Source organism: Rhinatrema bivittatum, chromosome 4 (assembly GCF_901001135.1).
Source record: "Rhinatrema bivittatum chromosome 4, aRhiBiv1.1, whole genome shotgun sequence".
NCBI lineage: Eukaryota > Metazoa > Chordata > Amphibia > Gymnophiona > Rhinatrematidae > Rhinatrema > Rhinatrema bivittatum.
This window is the reverse complement of record NC_042618.1, coordinates 380,614,530-380,633,588: the sequence shown is the minus strand read 5'-3', so window position 1 is coordinate 380,633,588 and position 19,059 is coordinate 380,614,530. Positions and strand designations below refer to the sequence as shown.

The window sequence follows — 19,059 nt, the reverse complement described above, 5'->3', positions numbered from 1 at the left end:
AAGCACATGAGCCACTTCTCTCATGTTCTTTATATTGCCCTAACTTAAGGCTACTTACTTCATGCTCTTACTTCATGCTATATCATACACAATTTTATGGTATAATAATTTAGGATTTTATGCTTTTTCTTTCCTACCCCATGCTCCCCAGTAGTGATTTAAGACTAAATTATACTGTGTAGAGGGATTATGTGGTCTGAATTTTTTTTATTTTTTTTTAAAGAAGATGTTATTCAAAAGCCATTTACCTGGATAAAGAGGCAGTCAGAAAATTGCCCAGCCTTCATCTGGTTTCACAGCATGTGCAAATTAGCTGGCTCAAGGAAAGGCATTCCTGGGTGGCATGCATGTTATTTCCCAGCCAAATTTAGACCGCAAGAAAATCAGGTGCAAAGTTCATGGGCCAGTTGCACTCATGGGTAGTTTGCAAAGGGAACGTATCTGTGGGCTTTGCACGTGGGTGGGCTGTTTTGAAAATTGCCCCCAAATTCCATTCACTTTTTTACCACCAGTCTGTTAAGGTGTTTGATTTCCAGATCTGTCTGCTGAATTATGACTAGAACGGTTTCCCTCCTTTCTGCATTAAAGTACTTAGCAAGCTGCTTCCCTTCTGTTCCGTGGGTTGGCAATCTCCGTGTCCTGTTTATTAACGTTTTTTTATTCCATGGAGTTTCTTTCCTGTGTAACAGATCCTTCAGTATGACAAGCCCATTGTTAGCTGGTCCTATCACAAAACATTACAAGAAGTATACTGTGGTGCAGAGTTCTAGTAGTCATATTGGATTATTTGCAAGTTGTGCTACCTTTTAATGGACCAACATAAGAATAAAACAAAAGGGAGTGTGCATGAGATTTTGAGCCTTGTCTTCAGATGTCTTCTTATAGTACACATTCCAATAAAATACATATATGTATATGTGTGGCATTTGAAAGAAACAAAATGCAAGAAATTATATGACAAGGGATACTATGGAACGGTTAGTATTGTAGTCTAGGGAAATATCCTGTTGTGATACATTAGGAAAAATGTCCAGTAGAGAAAACTATTAACAAAATTGAGAAACAGACAATACGCATAAGAGAAAAAGTGTAAACTCAGATGACAGCATAACTTGCAAGACTTTTCATGTTTTTGGATATATTGGACATTGGGCCAAATCATATTTTGTCTTTCGGACAAGTTAACATCTTTCCCTTCCATTTGCATCATCTGTTCTCCTCTCCTTCTGCCATCTTCTATCCATATACGCTTTACTATTTAGCTATATAAGGGCCTATGCCAGTGTTGCCCAATCAATGTGCCTTCAGTCCTGATTGATGTGCTACAAAAAAGGTCACCACTGCCTGCTGCTCAGATCCAGACAAGTACCTGGCTTTTGCTTTCAACACCTCACAGCAACAAGAAATATCTGTGGTGACTCTTAAACATGAGGATCTCGTTTCTGGGAACGTGTAATCATGCATTCCTCTTCCTAGCCACAGCATGAGCTCTGAGGTGTGGTAATTAATGGACAATATGTACAACATGGACAGCTGTACATGGCTTTGTATGGCATGCAGACCTCCTCCTCATCTTCTCCCTCGTGACACCCCCCCCCCTCCTTTGAGTCATTCCAGCTACTGTCTTATCTCTAGGCCAAGTGAAATGGGATGAGCATGCACTGAGCACTGTATGTGACTCATTCTGAATGTTGGGAGCAGTAGCAGTGGAGGAGTTCTGGCTGCTACATGTGGCAACCAAGGTAACTAATCGTGTTGGCTGCCCACATCACAGAGACTTTTCTCTCTTCCCGCACTTGGATTCATGTGTGTCTTCAACTCCTTTCTCTCTTGTTTTAAAATTTAGAAGAGAGACTGGTGGGACTTTCGGTACTTGCCAGTTGTTCTTTTGGCCACATGATTCCTGTCCAAGACCACACTGTCTGTCTCATGGGAGTTGGTGTGCCAACCAACATTTTTGTTAATGTAGATGTACATTGGGTTTGAAAAGGTTGGGAAACACTGGCCTATGCACTATTCATGCAAAATTCTTTTAGTATATTCTCAATTAAAATTTTAGCGTGCACTCTAAAACCTCACTAAATTATATAGCACTCATGTTAAATTATCCTCAGTTGCACATGCACGCTATTAATGTGCACTAATCCAGAGAGTGTAGGGTCTCCATGGTAGAATGCTACATAAAGTAGCAAATACATACTAAATTGAGCATGCACAGTTCTCTTTACCTCTTGGTTCAGCCATCTTACTGCAAGCCTATATAAAAGTAAGCCTGGCATATGGGGGCTGGTTATTAGTGCCAAAGGCAAAAGTGGGAGAGAATCTGGACCCAAACATAGCTGACGGAAGAGAAGAAACTTCCAGGAAAGAAACACACATGTCTCAGATGTCTGCCCAGGAGGTAGAAGACATAAAGGAATCTGAGGAGGAGAAAAGTGTAGAGGAATTGGAGCAGGAAGGAGATGGCATCATCCTGGAGGCTATGCATCACACACTCAGAATGACCAATCCATACCCTCACATAACATCCAGCAAGGAGAATCTGCAAGGAGGAGGAAGACTTGCATAAGATGGGGACTTGGCTAGTACATCCATACCATTGAAGCTAGGGGAAGTATATCTATCAGTCCTGACTCTAGAGTGGCATTGGCATCTGACTGTTCCATCCTAGATGAGCACCTTCTAGTACTAGGGCCAGGAATGACCTTTGCTCCAATAGTACCCTAACGTAAATTCCACATTTTCCTAAATAACTAAGAAGAGCATACCCTAGACTAGGGATGAACTAACTGGACTGCAGTCCTTCCTTCCTTCCATTCAACCGGTTGTCCCCATGCCCCCCCACAAGCCTGGCTAACACAGTAAATGACAGCAGAAAAAGACCCAAGTGGGCTACCCAGTAGGTCTTTTTTTGGTTTGTTTGTTTTATTTCTTTAAGGGTAATAACTACTGCTCCATGCAGGTTACCTCTTTCCTTCATTTCCGTCCTTTAGCTACTAGGGATTCTCTGTTTATCCCACACCCTTTTGAACTTCATTACCTTTCTTGTCTTCACTACCTCTTCTGGGAAGGCATTCTATGCATCCACCACCCTTTCCTTGAAGAAATATTTCCTGACACTGTTCCTTTCCCCTCGGAGTTTCATATCATGACCCCTAGTCCTACAGATTTCTGACCATCAGAAAAGGTTTTATTCTTGTGCATCATTAATGCCTTTCAGGAATTTAAAGTTCTGCTCCATATCTCCACTGTCTCTCCTTTCCTCCAGGGTATATGTATTCAGGTCCATTAGTCTTGTCTCATATGTCTTTTGATGCAGACCCCTCACTATTTTGGGTGCCTTTCTCTGGGCTGCTTCCATCCTGTCTGTCTCTTTTGAGATACGGTGGTCCTTATTTTTCAACTTTTGAAATTCTTTGGTCCCAACCCCTAATCTTGCTCCAATAGATGAAAAAGTGCTGCTTGCCAAGTTTCAGCTCAAATGAACTATTTTAAGGTGACCCCCAAAGGCCTTAAAGTTTCAAATTTCACCGAAAACTAGTATTTCTTATTTAAAACTTTTGTATTTTATTTTCAAACATTGTTTGGGAAAATAATAGTCAAGCATAATCGAAAGAAAATTTTATTAAAACTATTTTCTTCATTCAGTTATTTACATGAAATAAAAATTAGCCAAGATATTGAGCAAAAATTGAAACCAAGAGAAAAAATACATATTTCGCAAAATAACGTCTAAAATGGAAATAACAACAATAAAAATGTAATAAGATACCAGATTTTACTGCTTCATTAGGCCAGTTTTGGTAGCACCCACTCGTGCAAATACACTGTCACACACGCTCGCTGACACTTTCTCACATGCTAACACACACAAACTTTCATTCACACCCACTTTGTCAGATGCTTACTGACACAAATGCTCAGTCTCACACACATTTTCTCACATATTGAGATACACATGCTTACTCACATACAGGCAGATACAGTAAAGTTCGCGGAAGAGCGCCCGCTCTCCTGTGCGCGCAATTCACTAAAACAAAATATTCAAATTAGGGCCTGCAGTAAAAAGAGGCGCTAGGGACACTAGCGCGTCCCTAGCGCCTCTTTTTTGACAGGAGTGGCGGCTGTCAGCGAGTTTGACAGCAGACGCTCAATTTTGCCGGCGTCGGGTTCTCAAACCCGCTGACAGCCACAGATTCGGAAACCAGACGCCGGCAAAATTGAGCGTCCGGTTTTCAACCTGCGAGCCAATTTAAAACTTTTTATTTTTTTTAAATTTTTAATTATTTTTTACTTTGGGACCTCCGACTTCATATCGCTATGATATTAAGTCGGAGGGGGTACAGAAAAACAGTTTTTTCTGCTTTTCTGTGCACTTCCTCGGCACCGGCAGAAATTAACGCCAGCCTTTGGGCAGGAGTTAATTTTTGAAAGTAAAATGTGCGGCTTTGCTGCACATTTTACTTTCTGGATCGTGCGGGAATAACTAATAGGGCCATCAATATGCATTTGCATGTTGCGGGCGTTATTAGTTTCGGGGGGGGGGGGGGGGGTGGCAGCGCGTTTGACGCGCTATTACCGCTTACTGTATAAGGGGTAAAGCTAGCGTGGCCAAACCCGGGCACACTGTACTGTATCGGCCCGATTGTTGGTTAGGGGAATGCAGATAGATCACCAGGTCCCAGTGAGCTGGCTGCTAGATACTGCAGGAGAAGGCATCCTTTGCCTTAGCAAGGGGCAGGCTGTAAGCCTTGATAGGGGATTTTGCCGCTGCCCAAGGATAGGGCAGTGGTTCCCCAACCCTGTCCCGGGGACCCCTAGCCAGTCGAGTTTTCAGGATATCCACAATGAATATGCATGAGAGAAAATGTGCATGTTACTAACCATGTGATTGACTGGACTGGCCCACCATGGCATGCCCAAAGCCCTGATAGGCCAATCTGTCCCTGGCGCTGGCTGAGGTTGCAGTACCAGGAAGGACACAGCCCCGGAGGGGCTCAGAGCTCTAAGAAAAAAGCTCTCCAGTTAAACAAAAGAATTGTTTCCCTCAATAAAGCTGTTGCCACTCACACACTGTTCTGGCTCAAGAATCAAAACACTTGCAGTGGTCTTTGGATTGACCAACCAAAGCAAGTACAGTGCTGACCATCATCATGCCATGCTGTAGGGCCTTGTGGAATGCCCATTTATTAGAGACTATCATACCATTGTGCCTTGTACATTGTGAAGTGTACAACAATGGTTGCAACTAACTAGCCATTTCTTAGCTTTTTATTTGAAAACATATTTCATTATGTCAATTAATATGGATTTGAGAAGGAAGGTCTAATTGTGTGTCTTTTTTTTTTTTTTTTTTCCTTCACAAGATGTGTGAGAAAATGTGTAATAGTGCAGTGGCCTGTGGGTAAATGTTTATAGTGTTATGTTTTGTACATGACTTTCATCTTTGAACCACAATGCTTCTTTAAATCACAAGTACACTAGCCGGTCTGAGTCAAGACTTCCACTGTCTGGTTGGCTAGAACTAGGAATGGGAATGCTGCAGAGAAAAGTGCTATAGAAAAGTTAAGTAATTGTAGTAGTAGATTCACAGTCCCTGGGGGTGGGAGATGGGGGCGGATGGGAGTCATGATCATTGGTTAGGGTGACATCTAGTGGCCAGATTTAGGACTCATGATTGCAGAGTTCTGGAAGGAGCCCTGGTTCATGGCTCCTAGGCCAGGATCATCACTGTAGTGAGCAAACTAGGTCTGTTTTTGAGGGGGGAAGAGAGATTAAAAAGGGGATAATCCCTGGGTAGTTGTAAATTAAGGTTCCGAATAAGTTGAAAGTACAAAGGAGGAGGAAGAAACTGCTAGGTAAAAAAAAAAAAAAAACTTTCCATGCACATTGAATGTTATCACATGTTCTGAGGCAGGACGTAAAGTTTAGGCCATAGAAAATGCATGCTAAATAGTAAGTGGAGAAGAGCATATCATGCCATTCCCACATGCACGCTAAATCCTAATTTGCATCTGACAGTCCTTCATTGACATGTACATCTTCCGGGTCTGGTTTATTGTACGCACTGGGACATTGGTGAATGGCACGCTCTTCTATATGAATGCTAAATGACTTTAGTATGCATGATAGCCTTAGATATAGGCCCCATTGTATGTCCAAACAAACATAAATATTTGTGATGGAAAGTTCCTGCTACTAATTAACTAAAGTGATGTGTATCAAAAAATTCTGTCCTTTCTTGGGTTATTTCACCCGGTATCTTTAGGCTTCTTGCAAGAATGTAAACAATATGGTTACTCAATCTGTTCATATGCCTATAGCATGAAAGCACAATATCTGTGATAACCTGCCTCAATTCTCTTAATGGTTTTGCTGCCCTCATTGTTATTCAAAGCCTTCGTCTTCTGTCTGTCCTGACTAGATTATGAGCTCCAAGAAGCAAGAATTGTCTCTATAAAGTGTTATGTACCCCTGGTAGTGCTCTACAAATAATAATTATAATGATAACTAAGGCCTCTGGTTTCCTGCAGCTTGCACTTGGGTTCATTCTGCAGTAAGGGTTAGAAAAATCTATACCACTGTTTGAGATATTGTGGTAAATTAGCATATTGCTTTATAATTATTTTTCCATATCCTCTAGTCTCTCCCCTCCTTTCTAGTTTATCCTCATCTCCCCAGTTACTCCTCCCCCTTCTAGTGTCTCTACAGCCTTCCATATTCTCCAGTAATATCCCTCCTTCTCTTATAGTTGATCCTCATCTCTCCAGTCTATTAAATTGGGGGGGGTTGGAAGTCCTATCCCTTAACTAGTTGAACTGGGAATGAACTCAGGGAAAATGGGAATGGTGTTGGCGTGCGTCCCTTATAAAATCCCCCCACTTACGCGGTAGAAGCAGCGTTTGCACGCACATATCGCACATCCAGGCTACTTTATAATATGCATGCATATATGCGCATATGTTATAAAATGGACATGTCTCTGGACACAAGCCATCAGATGTGCGCCCACGTGCCTGTTTAAAAGTTACCATCTTAAAACATACTCTTCTGTTTGGGGATGGATTGGAACTATCATGTAGAAAAACTCTACTCCCACTGGGTAAAGCCCACTGGGAAATTTTCCTGGTGTGCAGATGCAGCAGTCCAACCTTGCATTGAGGTTTTGAGTAGGGATGTGAATCGTTTTTTAACGATTTAAAATATCGTCCGATAATTTTAAAATTGTCATTAATCGGTAAGGGACTCGATACAACAGGAATTCCACCGATTTATCGTGAAAAATCGGGGTTTTTTTGTTAGTGCGCACTAACGGGAGTTAGTGCGCACTAACAGAAAATGATACAAGTTGACACTTTTCAGGTCAAGTTAAAGTCAGTTAAGTCAGTTAGGAATGAATATGTATTCATATTGGCTGGCTGCCCTCTTATTTATTGATGTTACCAAGGTTCCCACTGAGGTGATGGTTTAATATATGGGGGATGGGTGGAAACGGTTGGTAGCTTGACAAAAAAAAGTAATGTGATCACTGATTAGTCAATGTGACTAGAACTTGTGCCCTATCCCTGATACAGGGAGTGTTGTGATCTTCCTGCACACAGTGCCCTATCCTGGTTACCGGGGGTGTTGTGATCTTCCACAACACTCCCGGTTACTGAGCCGAACAGGTTCTTGGTGGTAGCAGCCTGCCTGCAGCTTCTACAGCTTTCACTATGCAGTGGAGGCTGCAACACAAGGGCCAGGCCATTAAGATGCTACCATTGGGTCCATTCTGGGTCATGTCTGTCTTTCCTAGGAATGAGGGGGAGGATGGAAGCAGCACTGACCATGCCTAGTGGCAGTAAAAACCTAAATCTGTCACCGAATACAGTACAGCTCGGTATCATATCGATCAAGAGCCTCAAAATCCAGATTCTTCCTAATCATGGTTGTCTTGATTTTTAACCATATTTACATTTCGTGACATCTGTTATTTTGTCAGTGTCTTCTTGACAAGATTGTAAGCTCCAAGGAACAAAGACTCTCTTCTGTGTATATCTGTGGATTGCTGCATACCTCTAGTAGTACTATAGAAATTAGTATTGCTAGTTATCCATTGAGTGAGAAAAGAGGAAGTTAACACAGCAGTTCCTTACTGAAAGCCATTAAAGCATGTCATGACATATGAAAAACCACACAAGCAGAAATTTGAGTTTTAATGTGCTTTCCAGAGAAGACCTTCATTTGTATCATAAAATGTCATTTCTAGTAGGAGCTACCACCCAGGAAAAAGATCTAGGCATCATAGTGGATAATACATTGAAATCGTCGTCTCAGTGTGCTGCGGCAGTCAAAAAAGCAAACACAATGTTAGGAATTACTAGGAAGGGAATGGTAAATAAAATAGAAAATGTCATAATGCCTCTGTATTGCTCCATGGTGAGACCGCACCTTGAATACTGTGTACAATTCTGGTCACCGCATCTCAAAACAAATATAGTTGCGATGGAGAAGGTACAGAGAAGGGCGACCAAAATGATGGAATTACACTGGCTACCCATCGAGCAAAAAATACAGTATAAAACCCTGTGTACAATACATAAGCTAATACATAATGAAAATGCTGATTGGCTGAATACAGCCCTCCACGTACACGTCCCTAACAGAAACCTGAGATCAGCTAATAAAGCTTTACTGTCCATCCCCTCAATCAAAACAGCCAAACCAACCCAAGCAAGGGATAGAGCACTCTCCTTAGCAGGTCCTATACTATGGAACTCCATGCCCGTCGAGATCCGCTTGCAAAGAGACATCAAAACCTTCAGAAAACATTTAAAAACATGGTTATTCAAATAGGCGTACAACAAAGAGAAAGGAGAATAGAACACAGAGAATAAGAAAAGCGATCGCAGAACACTTAAGCATGCTACCGCAATCTACACGGGTATATATATTCTATTTTTTATTTTAAACATGTTTGCTCTTCATTTTAGAATTTTAAAATCTGTTATAATACAGAATGGACATGATATATTATGATATAACACTTCCAATTATGAGTAATTATAAACTAGCTATGTTACCGTAAAGTATTGGCACCTAATTAATGATAGATTTATTATAGTTTCCAATATTATTATTTGTGCCTTATTGTAAATTGTTATGATGGTACCTAACTTAATGACGGTATAGAAAAGTTTTTAAATAAATAAATAAAGGGGATGGAACTGCTCCCCTCTGAGGAAAGACTAAAGAAGTTAGGACTGTTCAGTTTTGAGAAGAGGGGGGGGGGGGATATGATAGAGGTGTTTAAAATCATGAGAGGTCTAGAAAGGGTAAACATGTGTCTGTTATTTACTCTTTCGGTTAATAGAAAGACTAGGGGGCACTCCATGAAGTTAGCATGTAGCACATTTAAAACTAATCGAAGAAAGTTCTTTTTCAGTCAACCTCAATTAAACTCTGGAATTTGATGCTAGGGGATGTGGTTAGTGCAGTTAGTGTAGCTGGATTTAAAAAAGGTTTGGATACGTTCTTCAAGGAGAAGTCCATTAACTGCTTTAATCAAGTTGACTTAGAAAATAGCCACTGCTATTACTAGCATCAGTAGCATAGGATAGACTTAGTTTTTGGGTACTTGCCAGGTACTTGTAGCCTGGATTGGCCACTGTTGGAAACAGGATGCTGGGCTTGTTGGACTCTTGGTCTGACCCAGTATGGCATGTTCTTATGTTCTTATTACATTTTCTATTGCTTAGCATAGAGTTGACAGATTAATTAACAGGCCGATACAGTAAAGCGCGGCCGCAGTTACCCCGTTTCTAACCCACTGTGTACTCACAATTTGGCCGCGTAAGTCTAACCCGCGATTCACTATCTGTTTTTACCAATCCTTACCGCTTCTTTAACTCGACACGTTTCCCTTTCCACCCGCGGCATGTATATGTATGTAAACGATCCGATTAGCTATTCCCTCCCATACAGTAAAGTGCACCCCGACTATCGCCTTTTTAACCTGCTATCTTGCCGCGTCTTTAACCTACTAATATACCGCCTACCCTGACACTGGCGTTAGTGTGGTGAACTTAGCCGCCCAGTCCCAAACCAATCCAATCTACAGAAAAAAATGCTTCTCGCACTTAGCCGCCCAGTCCCAAACCAACCCAATCCACAAAAAAAAAAATGCTTCTCGCACTTAGCTGCCCAGTCCCAAACCAACCCAATCCACAGAAAAAAAAATGCTTCTCGCACTTAGCCGCCCAGTCCCAAACCAACCCAATCCACAGAAAAAAAAATGCTTCTCGCACTTAGCCGCCCAGTCCCAAACCAAACCAACCCAATCCAAGCCCCAGCAGAGAGAGACGAAACTTCACAGTCCCAAACTTTCCCCCAGCCCCCGCTCACCTGCCCTGGCCGCGGCCACGCAAGCGCCCAGCAGCAGCAGTAGACGTAGAAGGGCGGCAAGAGAGAGCAGCTTCAGCAGCCCCGCCGGCGAAGGTGAATACGTGCACGCCTGTAGGTCCAATATGGGCGCTGAAGGCAGCGAAGGCGCATGCGCACACGCCGTGACCTCTGACGTCCAGCCGGTCACGGCGTGTGCACAAGCGCCTTCGCTGCCTTGAGCGCCCATATTGAACGTACAGGCGTGCACGTATTCATCCTTCGCCGGTGGGGCTACTGAAGCCGCTCTCTCTCGACGCCCTTCTACTGCTGCTGCTGGGGGCTTGCGTGGCCGCGGCCAGGGCAGGTGAGCGGGGGCTGGGGGAAAGTTTGGGACTGTGAAATTTCGTCTCTCTCTGCTGGGGCTTGGATTGGGTTGGTTTGGGACTGTGAAATGTCGTCTCTCTCTGCTGGGGCTTGGATTGGGTTGGTTTGGGACTGTGAAATGTCGTCTCTCTTGTCAGTCCGAAGGAGGGTGCTTTGTTGCACTCCCTGCCTCTGATCGCCGGCTGCTGGGGCTTGCTGGCGCCAGGCGCTCAAGGCAGCGGGGTCTGTAGGAGAACCATCCACTTCCTGGTACCTGTCATTTCAAATGTCATTTGAAATGACAGGTACCAGCGCACCCAGGATACTGTATAGGTGCTGTATAGCGCCTATACAGTAAAATGGATTGCGCTTCATGGACGCGCATTGGATGTGGCTGGCATTTGCATGCCATTTAAATACAGTATCGAGCGGTAGGTGATCCGAACTGTGCGTGCAGCAAACGCGGGTGCGCCGGGCACTAACGCACCTCTTTCTACCACACCTTAATGTATCGGCCCGTAACTGAGCTGTTATCTTTTGCTATAAGGATATGACCCAGCTGAAAAAAAAAGGCTTTGACTATATGAAATAGATTATGAATTTTTAGTTTGCCTGTCCAAATAATGTTTGACAGCTTAAACATTTTTTAAAGTCAGGTACAATAAATCCCTGCCCCAAAGATGTTGCACTTGGAGGTGGACCCTTGTCCTGGAGATGTGGAGAATGGCTCCCTGGTAGGGACCAGGAAGCACCTGTCCCCAGGAGGCGGAGCACAGGAGGAGACAGAGGCTAGGATGAGCTTCACCACTGGAAGCCCACGGTCCCCCCCGGGTGGAGCCCTTAGGGACCCTGGCCGCTTGGACTTAGGTGGGCCTCGCAGGGTCTCCCGGAGAGGTAGTAGAGAGGCATGCCCACGAGCAGCAAGGGAGCGCAGTCGGTCAGTAGGCTGTAGGTCTAAAGAGACAAGGAAGGCCAGTACAGCATAGATGACGACAAGGCAAGGGACAAAGCCAGAATCAGGAAACGTGGTCAATGGCAGCCGGGGTCAGAATCCGAGGAGTAATCAACGAAGCGGGGTCAGGTTCCAGAGGTCAGACAAGGTCACAAGGCAGGCAGAGGTCAGGATCCAGGCAGCAAACAGAATGATCAAGGAGCAGGCCGATGTCAGTACCAGAGAGACAGTCCGAGGGTACTACCTGGGGAGACAGGACGGACAGACGCTGGAACAGGATACTGGACAAGGCTGGAACAGTAAGAAGCTGGAACAAGACTGTGAACGTGGAGGCAAACTAGTACACTTACAGTGCCGACCCGATTGCCAAGGCAGGGACTTCCTTAAATCATACGTTCAATCAGGGCGTGCTGCGGAGCTAGGACCTGCCCCGGGCCATCCGCACATGGGCGCGCGTAGGGGCGTGGCCAACGCCTCTGAAGACGCCGAACTCCGGCGTGAGGCCTGGTGCGCAGTGGAAGGCCCGGCGACCACCGCCGTGGGACGCCGAGGCCAGGAGGAGCTCGCTGCTGCTGCTGCTGGGGGGCCGACCTGTGACCTGCAGAGGAGTTAACGAGGTGAGCAGGCCTGGTGCGGTTGGGGCACGCAACTAAAGAGCTTGCAATCTAAGTCCATATCTAAGGCAAAGGGAGAGAAAATGACTTACTGAAGTAGTGTCAGTGGGGCAAAGTATGATTTGAACCCTGGTTTTCCACCCATTGTTCTAACCATTACACTACACATTCTCCGTCCATACAAAAATAAACTGTAGCACCTTAACCACTTTATTTGTTGGATCTAAAAGACAAGAAAGAATAACATGATTTTCCAGCTGTCATGAAACATAAGTAAGAAATCCTTTGATAAAGATTAAAGAGCATGCAACAACTCAAGAGTAGTTAGCAATTTTCTGTTTGATTTCTTGCAAAAAATGTGAAATGCCTTTGCTGGGTTAAGAGAACCATTCAAACTTCTGTGCATTTCCAGACACCCTCAAGGCAAATTCAGATTCTGTTAGCTATCTTAGCGCTTCAGTCAGTTGTACCAATGCAAAACAGACATTTGGTATTTGTTGCCAGATAACATAAATAGCTTTTAAAGGCACAGTGTCTCTTGCTTGTGACAAAATTCGGTATTCCTTTCTAGACGATACCGAGGACCTTGATGGGAGATTAGTATATATCCTTTGGTCTTTGTGAATTTCTTAAAAAACCCCAAACATAGTACCAGTGACAGGCCACAGCATCACTGTCCAGCTCTCATAATTGGCATCTTTGGAAAAAGCAATTTGGTGAGTTGGTCTCTGCCTAGTTATTGAGGAGACACTGAGAGAGGAGTCTGCTACCTGGCAATTTTTTGTAACCCAGTAAGCTCATTATGGAATCTGTATGCTAAACAGGAGCTGGGCTTGCCATGTGGTTCAAAGGGCAAAGCATTGCTGGGCAGCAGTGGTGATTTTCTGTTAGGTCACCAGCCTTGCTTCCTTTTCCCCATTAGGAAATAGTGGAAGATGGAAGCAATCACTGGTCACAATCCATTACCTTTTTATTTATTTATTTTTTTTATAGGAAATTACCCCTGCTGAGTGGTATCAGACCATCATTGAATGCCAAGCTGTTAGGAAGTGAGATGCTTGACATACAGCCCAGAGGGTGGGGAGGAACTGGAGAGGAAAAAATGCCCTGTTGTTTTACTGGAGATAGGAGGAGATTAGAGGAGAGGTGCCTGATTTGAGTGGAAATGTTCTCCCAGGCCAAAGGACCCTTCAACTCCGGACCAGATAGCATTGGGGAACCCCATGGATATGTAAAGTGTACATGCTTTAAGGGTCATGGCTACATTTCCGTGGTTCTTGGAGCTTGCAAGCCTTTGTATATCATTATCTTTGTAGTGCACTAGCCAAAAAGTATGCCAGAATCAGCCCTTATAACTCTAAACTTCATTTTAGTTTTACTGGTCTGTTTTAAGCTTAAACAATTGTTAACAAATTAGACACTTTTAAACCATAACTTTGCTGTAACTACTCCAGGTTGTTAGCGTTCGCTTAAAACTGATGTCTCTACCCTGCACGTCAGAGGCAACCTTTGCACCTAAAATATAAACCAAACCATCTCTATGCAAACAATTGGTGCTGAAGAAAAATAATCAAGTAATTAAACCAGAGACCAGCGCTTCTCAAATCTGATCTGGGGGGCAATGAATATGCATGAAATTTGCATATACTGGAAACCCAGAACCACTGAAATGTTCATGCATATTCATTGAGAATATCCTGAAACCCTGACTGGCTTAGGGGGTCCCTAGGTTTGGAAAGCCCTGCCATAAATTCCATCTCAACTAAACCCTCATACAACTTACAACCACTTCAAAATTGTAAGGGTCAGACATTTCATAAAATGTGAATATTCATTTTTCCTCAGGACTGAAATTAAAATCAGAACAAAATAATGACCTGGTTTGTTTGAAAAGCTTTCTCAATTCTCTAAATATTTTTGTTTTGCTAGTACTTCTGATTTAACCAGGTTTAGAATTAAATATGCATGTGCCATATTTAATTAAATATTACAAGAAGTTAGTTAACACATTGCCTACCTTTTACATCTATAGTCACTTCACAGGGCTACATAAATGCATGTTACGGCCTCTTGGCTGAGAAGATGTAACTGAATAAAACCTGAATCAGATCAAACAATACTGAAAGGTTCTTTTGTCTAGAAAGATGCCTTGAGGCTTAGGTGAGAGGAGGCATCTCAGTTCTTATATGTGAAAATCACAACCCGCCTTTTCTTGTCAATTTCTCAATTATTTACTTTTTTTTTTTTCAAACTTTTACTAACTGCTTTTAAAAACTCTGTGTATAATGTTACAGTACAGCAAAACACACTAAATATTTCAACTTCTCCTCCTGTAGCTGGGATTTCCCCAGGTCAGCCATTATAGATTTTAAGAAAGACAGTTTGCAGCTGAAGCTGAGCTAGAAAGTTACTGCATAACTTTAGCCGAATGTTAGCTGGGTGAGAGGTCCGCTGATCATACCTAGTTTATCTGTAGCATACTGGATACTGGCACCAACTGGATAACTCTGAGCCATGCACCTGAAATGTCCCCTTGCTCCACCCCCTTTTTACCTGGCTAAAATTTAAATCTGAAAAGTTACCCAGACAAACCTTTATGAATGCCAGCCTCGTAGTGTTAGGCAATGCTGATTTTCCAGTGTTTGTGGTCATGAAGGCCAGCTGGGTGGCTCCCTGACAATGCTATGTCCTGCCATGCGGTGGGACCTGGATTTAGTTGCCTGCTTGGAGCTTCTGCTCCCCAGGTCACTTGTAGCTGGGAATGAGGAGGGAATTATAGTTATTGTGCAATGTTGACTCCTAGTGCTTAAGTCTAGGGCCAGTGATTGCAGGCTTCTGCAAGCAGATGCATGGTCCCTGGCTGAGAATTGTTGTTGCAATGACTGGACTAAGTAAATTGGGAAGAGAGAGAAAATAGAGGAAAAATCCCTGGTTCCAATTAAGCTAGAAGCCCAGATGAGTCAGAAGGCTGCTGCCTCCCTCCACTGCACCCCAAAAGAAAAATACCTTGCAGATAACAGCTTTCCTATGTATGTACCAAAAAGCACTAGAAATCATGGCAGAGAAGCTTCTCTTGAGGCCTAAATGGTACTCAAGCATGTTTTGGAAACTTTTGTTGTCTCTCCATCAAGGCAGGTAATGTATGGTATGTCCGTATTATGCAGTACAAAACAGCTCATTTGGGTACATGTTTCTGTGCTTGCTACAAACAAGCTGTTTCAGTTCACTGAGCAGAATGTTTAATTAGCCCAGTCCTGCTACAGGTGTATGAGCCTTTAAGCTTGCTGGATATTGGCATGCAAATTTGAAAATGAATAGCTTACTACAATCCTGTTTCTATCTGCCTCTCAGCTAGTGGCTTTACAAATGCAATTAGATATTGAACTAGCCAGCCCTGTGTTTCATTCTGCTAGGTCTCCACAGCACACAATCAGGCTGATACAATAAAGAGGCCCAGGAAACGGGCGATCGGTGTTCAGCACCCACTTTCCTAACGCACTCCCGGCCATATTTAAATGAGGGGGTCATGCTAAAAAGGAGGTGCTAGGGACAATAGTGTGCCCCTAGCGCCTCCTTAGCAGCAGAAGTCCAGGAGAGGTGGCTGTCAGTAGGTTTGGAAAACAGACACACATTTTTTTTCTGTATCTGGGGCAAATGATTAATAGCCTCATCAACATGCATTTGTATGTGATGTGTGCTATTAGTTTCGAGGGTGTTTGCACGTGCTAAACACCTTAGTGTATAAGGGGTAGTGGACGTGCGTCCAACTGCGGGTAAAACAGTGCTCTCAACTGAGCGTGCTTTACTATATCGACCTGTATATAACCTGTGCCAGTCTTGATGTCATGCCCACACTGAATACTCCATATTTCTTTTTTTTTGGATGACTCAATAGTTTCTTCCTTTTCCTTTGGGCTTCCTGCTCACTTGGAACCAGGGCTGGAATCACGATCCTTTGGTTTGCAACTGTCCACACCACTGAAAGAAAATGTAAATGTTTTTGTGGATTGCTTTACTGAATTTATTCATTGTAATTTGATGTATTATGTATCTAATTTATGTATTGTTATGTTCTATGCTGTACCTTTGCTTTGAATGTTTGAGGACATGAGTAACAATTTTTTAAAAAATAAATACAGTTCTCCCCCTATTTTCAGTCCCCTTCCATCTTACTTTGTCCTCAGTCTTTCTGGAGCCATGCAAACATGGGCTCTGAATCTGGCGGCTAGGTACTGCTTTTGCACAGTGACTGGCTCCTTTTTCCTTCTCCTCCTCCCTATCAGGGGCTATGAGCAGTGCTTCTGCAGCATCCTCCAACCTGGGGAGTGGAAGACTTGAGCCAGGAATCAAAGCAGGGCCTGCCCTGAATATTGCATATCTTAGCTATGTACATAAATCTGGACTGTACTGGCTGTAATTTTTGTTCCTGTTGTTTCCCCTGCCCTCCTCCATAGGTATCTGGGTAAGAACAACCCCTTAGCGCTGCTATCGTGCTAGAAAGGGGTTGCTCTAGCAACAAGTTACCCATCTTTTCCTCAAAGCTCATAAGTTACACAAACCTTGTAGGCCAAAAACCTCAAGCAGGAGTCTCCATTCTGAGTCTGAGCCACAGAACCATGTATTAATATACAAGGGAAGTATGTGATCTAAGTGTTTCATCAGTCAAAAAACTTGTTTCAGTTTGGAAGTGTTTGTGAAAGTCATAGTAATCCAGTTCTTAAAGAAACCATCTGTTTCTAGAAGTCAATTACTTTCATCCCTTTTAAACTTGTTGAAGGTCACTAGTGGAGGTTAGCTGAAGCCCTGCATTCGAGATCTCTCTGATGGTATTATAACTAATAATAATTTATCACGTTGTTTTGTTTTTTTTCCAGCGTTCCATCAGCTTTCGAAATGACAGTCGTCCTGATTTACTTACCCCACGGCCCTGGTCCAGAAATGCACCCCCAGCTATCACGAAGCGCAGAGACAGCAAGCTCTGGAGTGAGACATTTGATGTTTGTGTTAATCAAATGCTCACATCTAAAGAGATCAAGCGTCAAGAGGTATAGTAATCTTTCTTAAACCATTTCTTATGCTCACTCTTCCCTCCCCACCTCCCCCATTTAAAAAAAAAATAAATCTTATTCTATGGTTTTACACTTCAGCTGTTCATGTTGTCTTCCTGCTGGGCTTGAGTCAGTCAAATTTGAGACTTAGAAACATTTCTGTCAAAAAGATATTCCTCAACTTCAGCTAATAAAAAATATCCGGATCCCATGTTCAAGAAATGCTACTTTGAGGCCCTGCATATTTCGGGGAAAAAATGAATAAGCTCTCTTAATGTTGATTTTTAGACTGGTACCTCACTTAGAATGAAGCATCACATTATTTTCTTTATTATCAGCCTCAGGACCTCATTAGCCTTTTTTGGATAGGCAGACTCACTCTCCTGTTGTTGCCAACATCTGTAATTAGGCAGAAGAAGTTCTCTGAGCATGCTCCAAACATCATGTCACCTCAAATTAAAGCTAAAAATACTTGCCCACGCTTTAGTCATCCTACTGCCTCATTTAAATATGCACAAAAATGCATATGTGGACCAACTCCACAGAAAGCAATGGCAAAACAAGGATATATTAGAAGTCTCTCACTTATTGTTTAAACAACCACTTTTACATTTTTAAGGAAATAATAAAGAATGTTGCACACGTCTCATGAATACTGATCAGTCAACACAATATAGATTGCTTTCACAAATACTTGTAATAATTGTAATCTATTTCACAAATACTGCTTAAAGGAGGAAAAGACCTCAGAACCCAATATGCATTGTTCAACCAGAACATATAAGCATAAAGTCGGGTAATTCAGTCATGGGTCTGAAAAACCTCCAGAGCATCCATTTTTTTATTCCACTATTCAATCGCAATATTTTTGCTTTTTTTATTTTTTGTTAAACTTCTATATCATATCGGTTAAAATGAAAACTGAGACTTATCTCCTGTTGGCTGTGCCCCTTAATCTGCAAGGCATAAATGCTGACGTTGGCCAGCGTTTCGCCTATTGGCTGTCTCAAGGCAAATTCTGAAAGATAAATGAAATTAACCAAGTGCTCTTATCATGTAGAAACTATTAAAAGTAAGAGTAAGATGCTTCCTCCTGTACATACTTACAAACCGTCTCGTATTCAACGATTCATTACAGCAGCGAAACCACCACTGCTGACTTGTACAATTGCCTGGAGTGGTTGGACTTATTCATGTATACTGATGACAGAAAAAGAGTCTACTGCCTTACTGCTCTTTGCACACTTTAACAATAATCTGCAGGCTACCTTAATAAATTATTTATTTATTTATGTATTTGCTTAGCAAACTTTTGTGCCGCACAATCAAATGTCATATTTATAAAATACATCCATATAGTAAAAATTAAAAACAGTTAATAAAACATTAGAAACACAGACAACATTCCCTCATGCAATGTTTTAGTAAAAAGCTAGTCTGAATAGGTGGGCCTTTAGTTGCTTTTTAAATGTTTTGCTCTATTCTTGCTTTCTCAATGGGATGAGCAATTGGTTCCACAAGTTCGCAGCTGCAAATCAAGAGCATCCACTCCCTGGACTCAGATAGGTGAATATTCTTGTAGCTGGATATGTCTAAGAGACATTGCCCTTCTGATCGCAAATTCCTGACTGGTCGGTAGAGTTTAAAAAGTAAATTGAGAAAGGCATATCACTATTTAAACCATTGTGGATGATAGTTAAGGTCTTATACAGGGACAGTA

The 19,059-nt window shown here is 42.6% G+C and overlaps 1 protein-coding gene across 3 annotated transcripts in view; it reads left to right on the top strand.

Moving 5' to 3' along the window:
- ARHGEF3 (Rho guanine nucleotide exchange factor 3) overlaps positions 1-19,059 on the top strand; it is a 444,741-nt gene that overhangs the window by 364,616 nt on the left and 61,066 nt on the right. For all 3 annotated transcript variants that reach the window (XM_029600920.1, XM_029600921.1, XM_029600922.1), the window contains one exon: positions 17,166-17,336. In XM_029600920.1, coding sequence (XP_029456780.1) covers positions 17,166-17,336 — 171 coding nt within the window. The remainder of the gene's footprint in view (positions 1-17,165; positions 17,337-19,059) is intronic.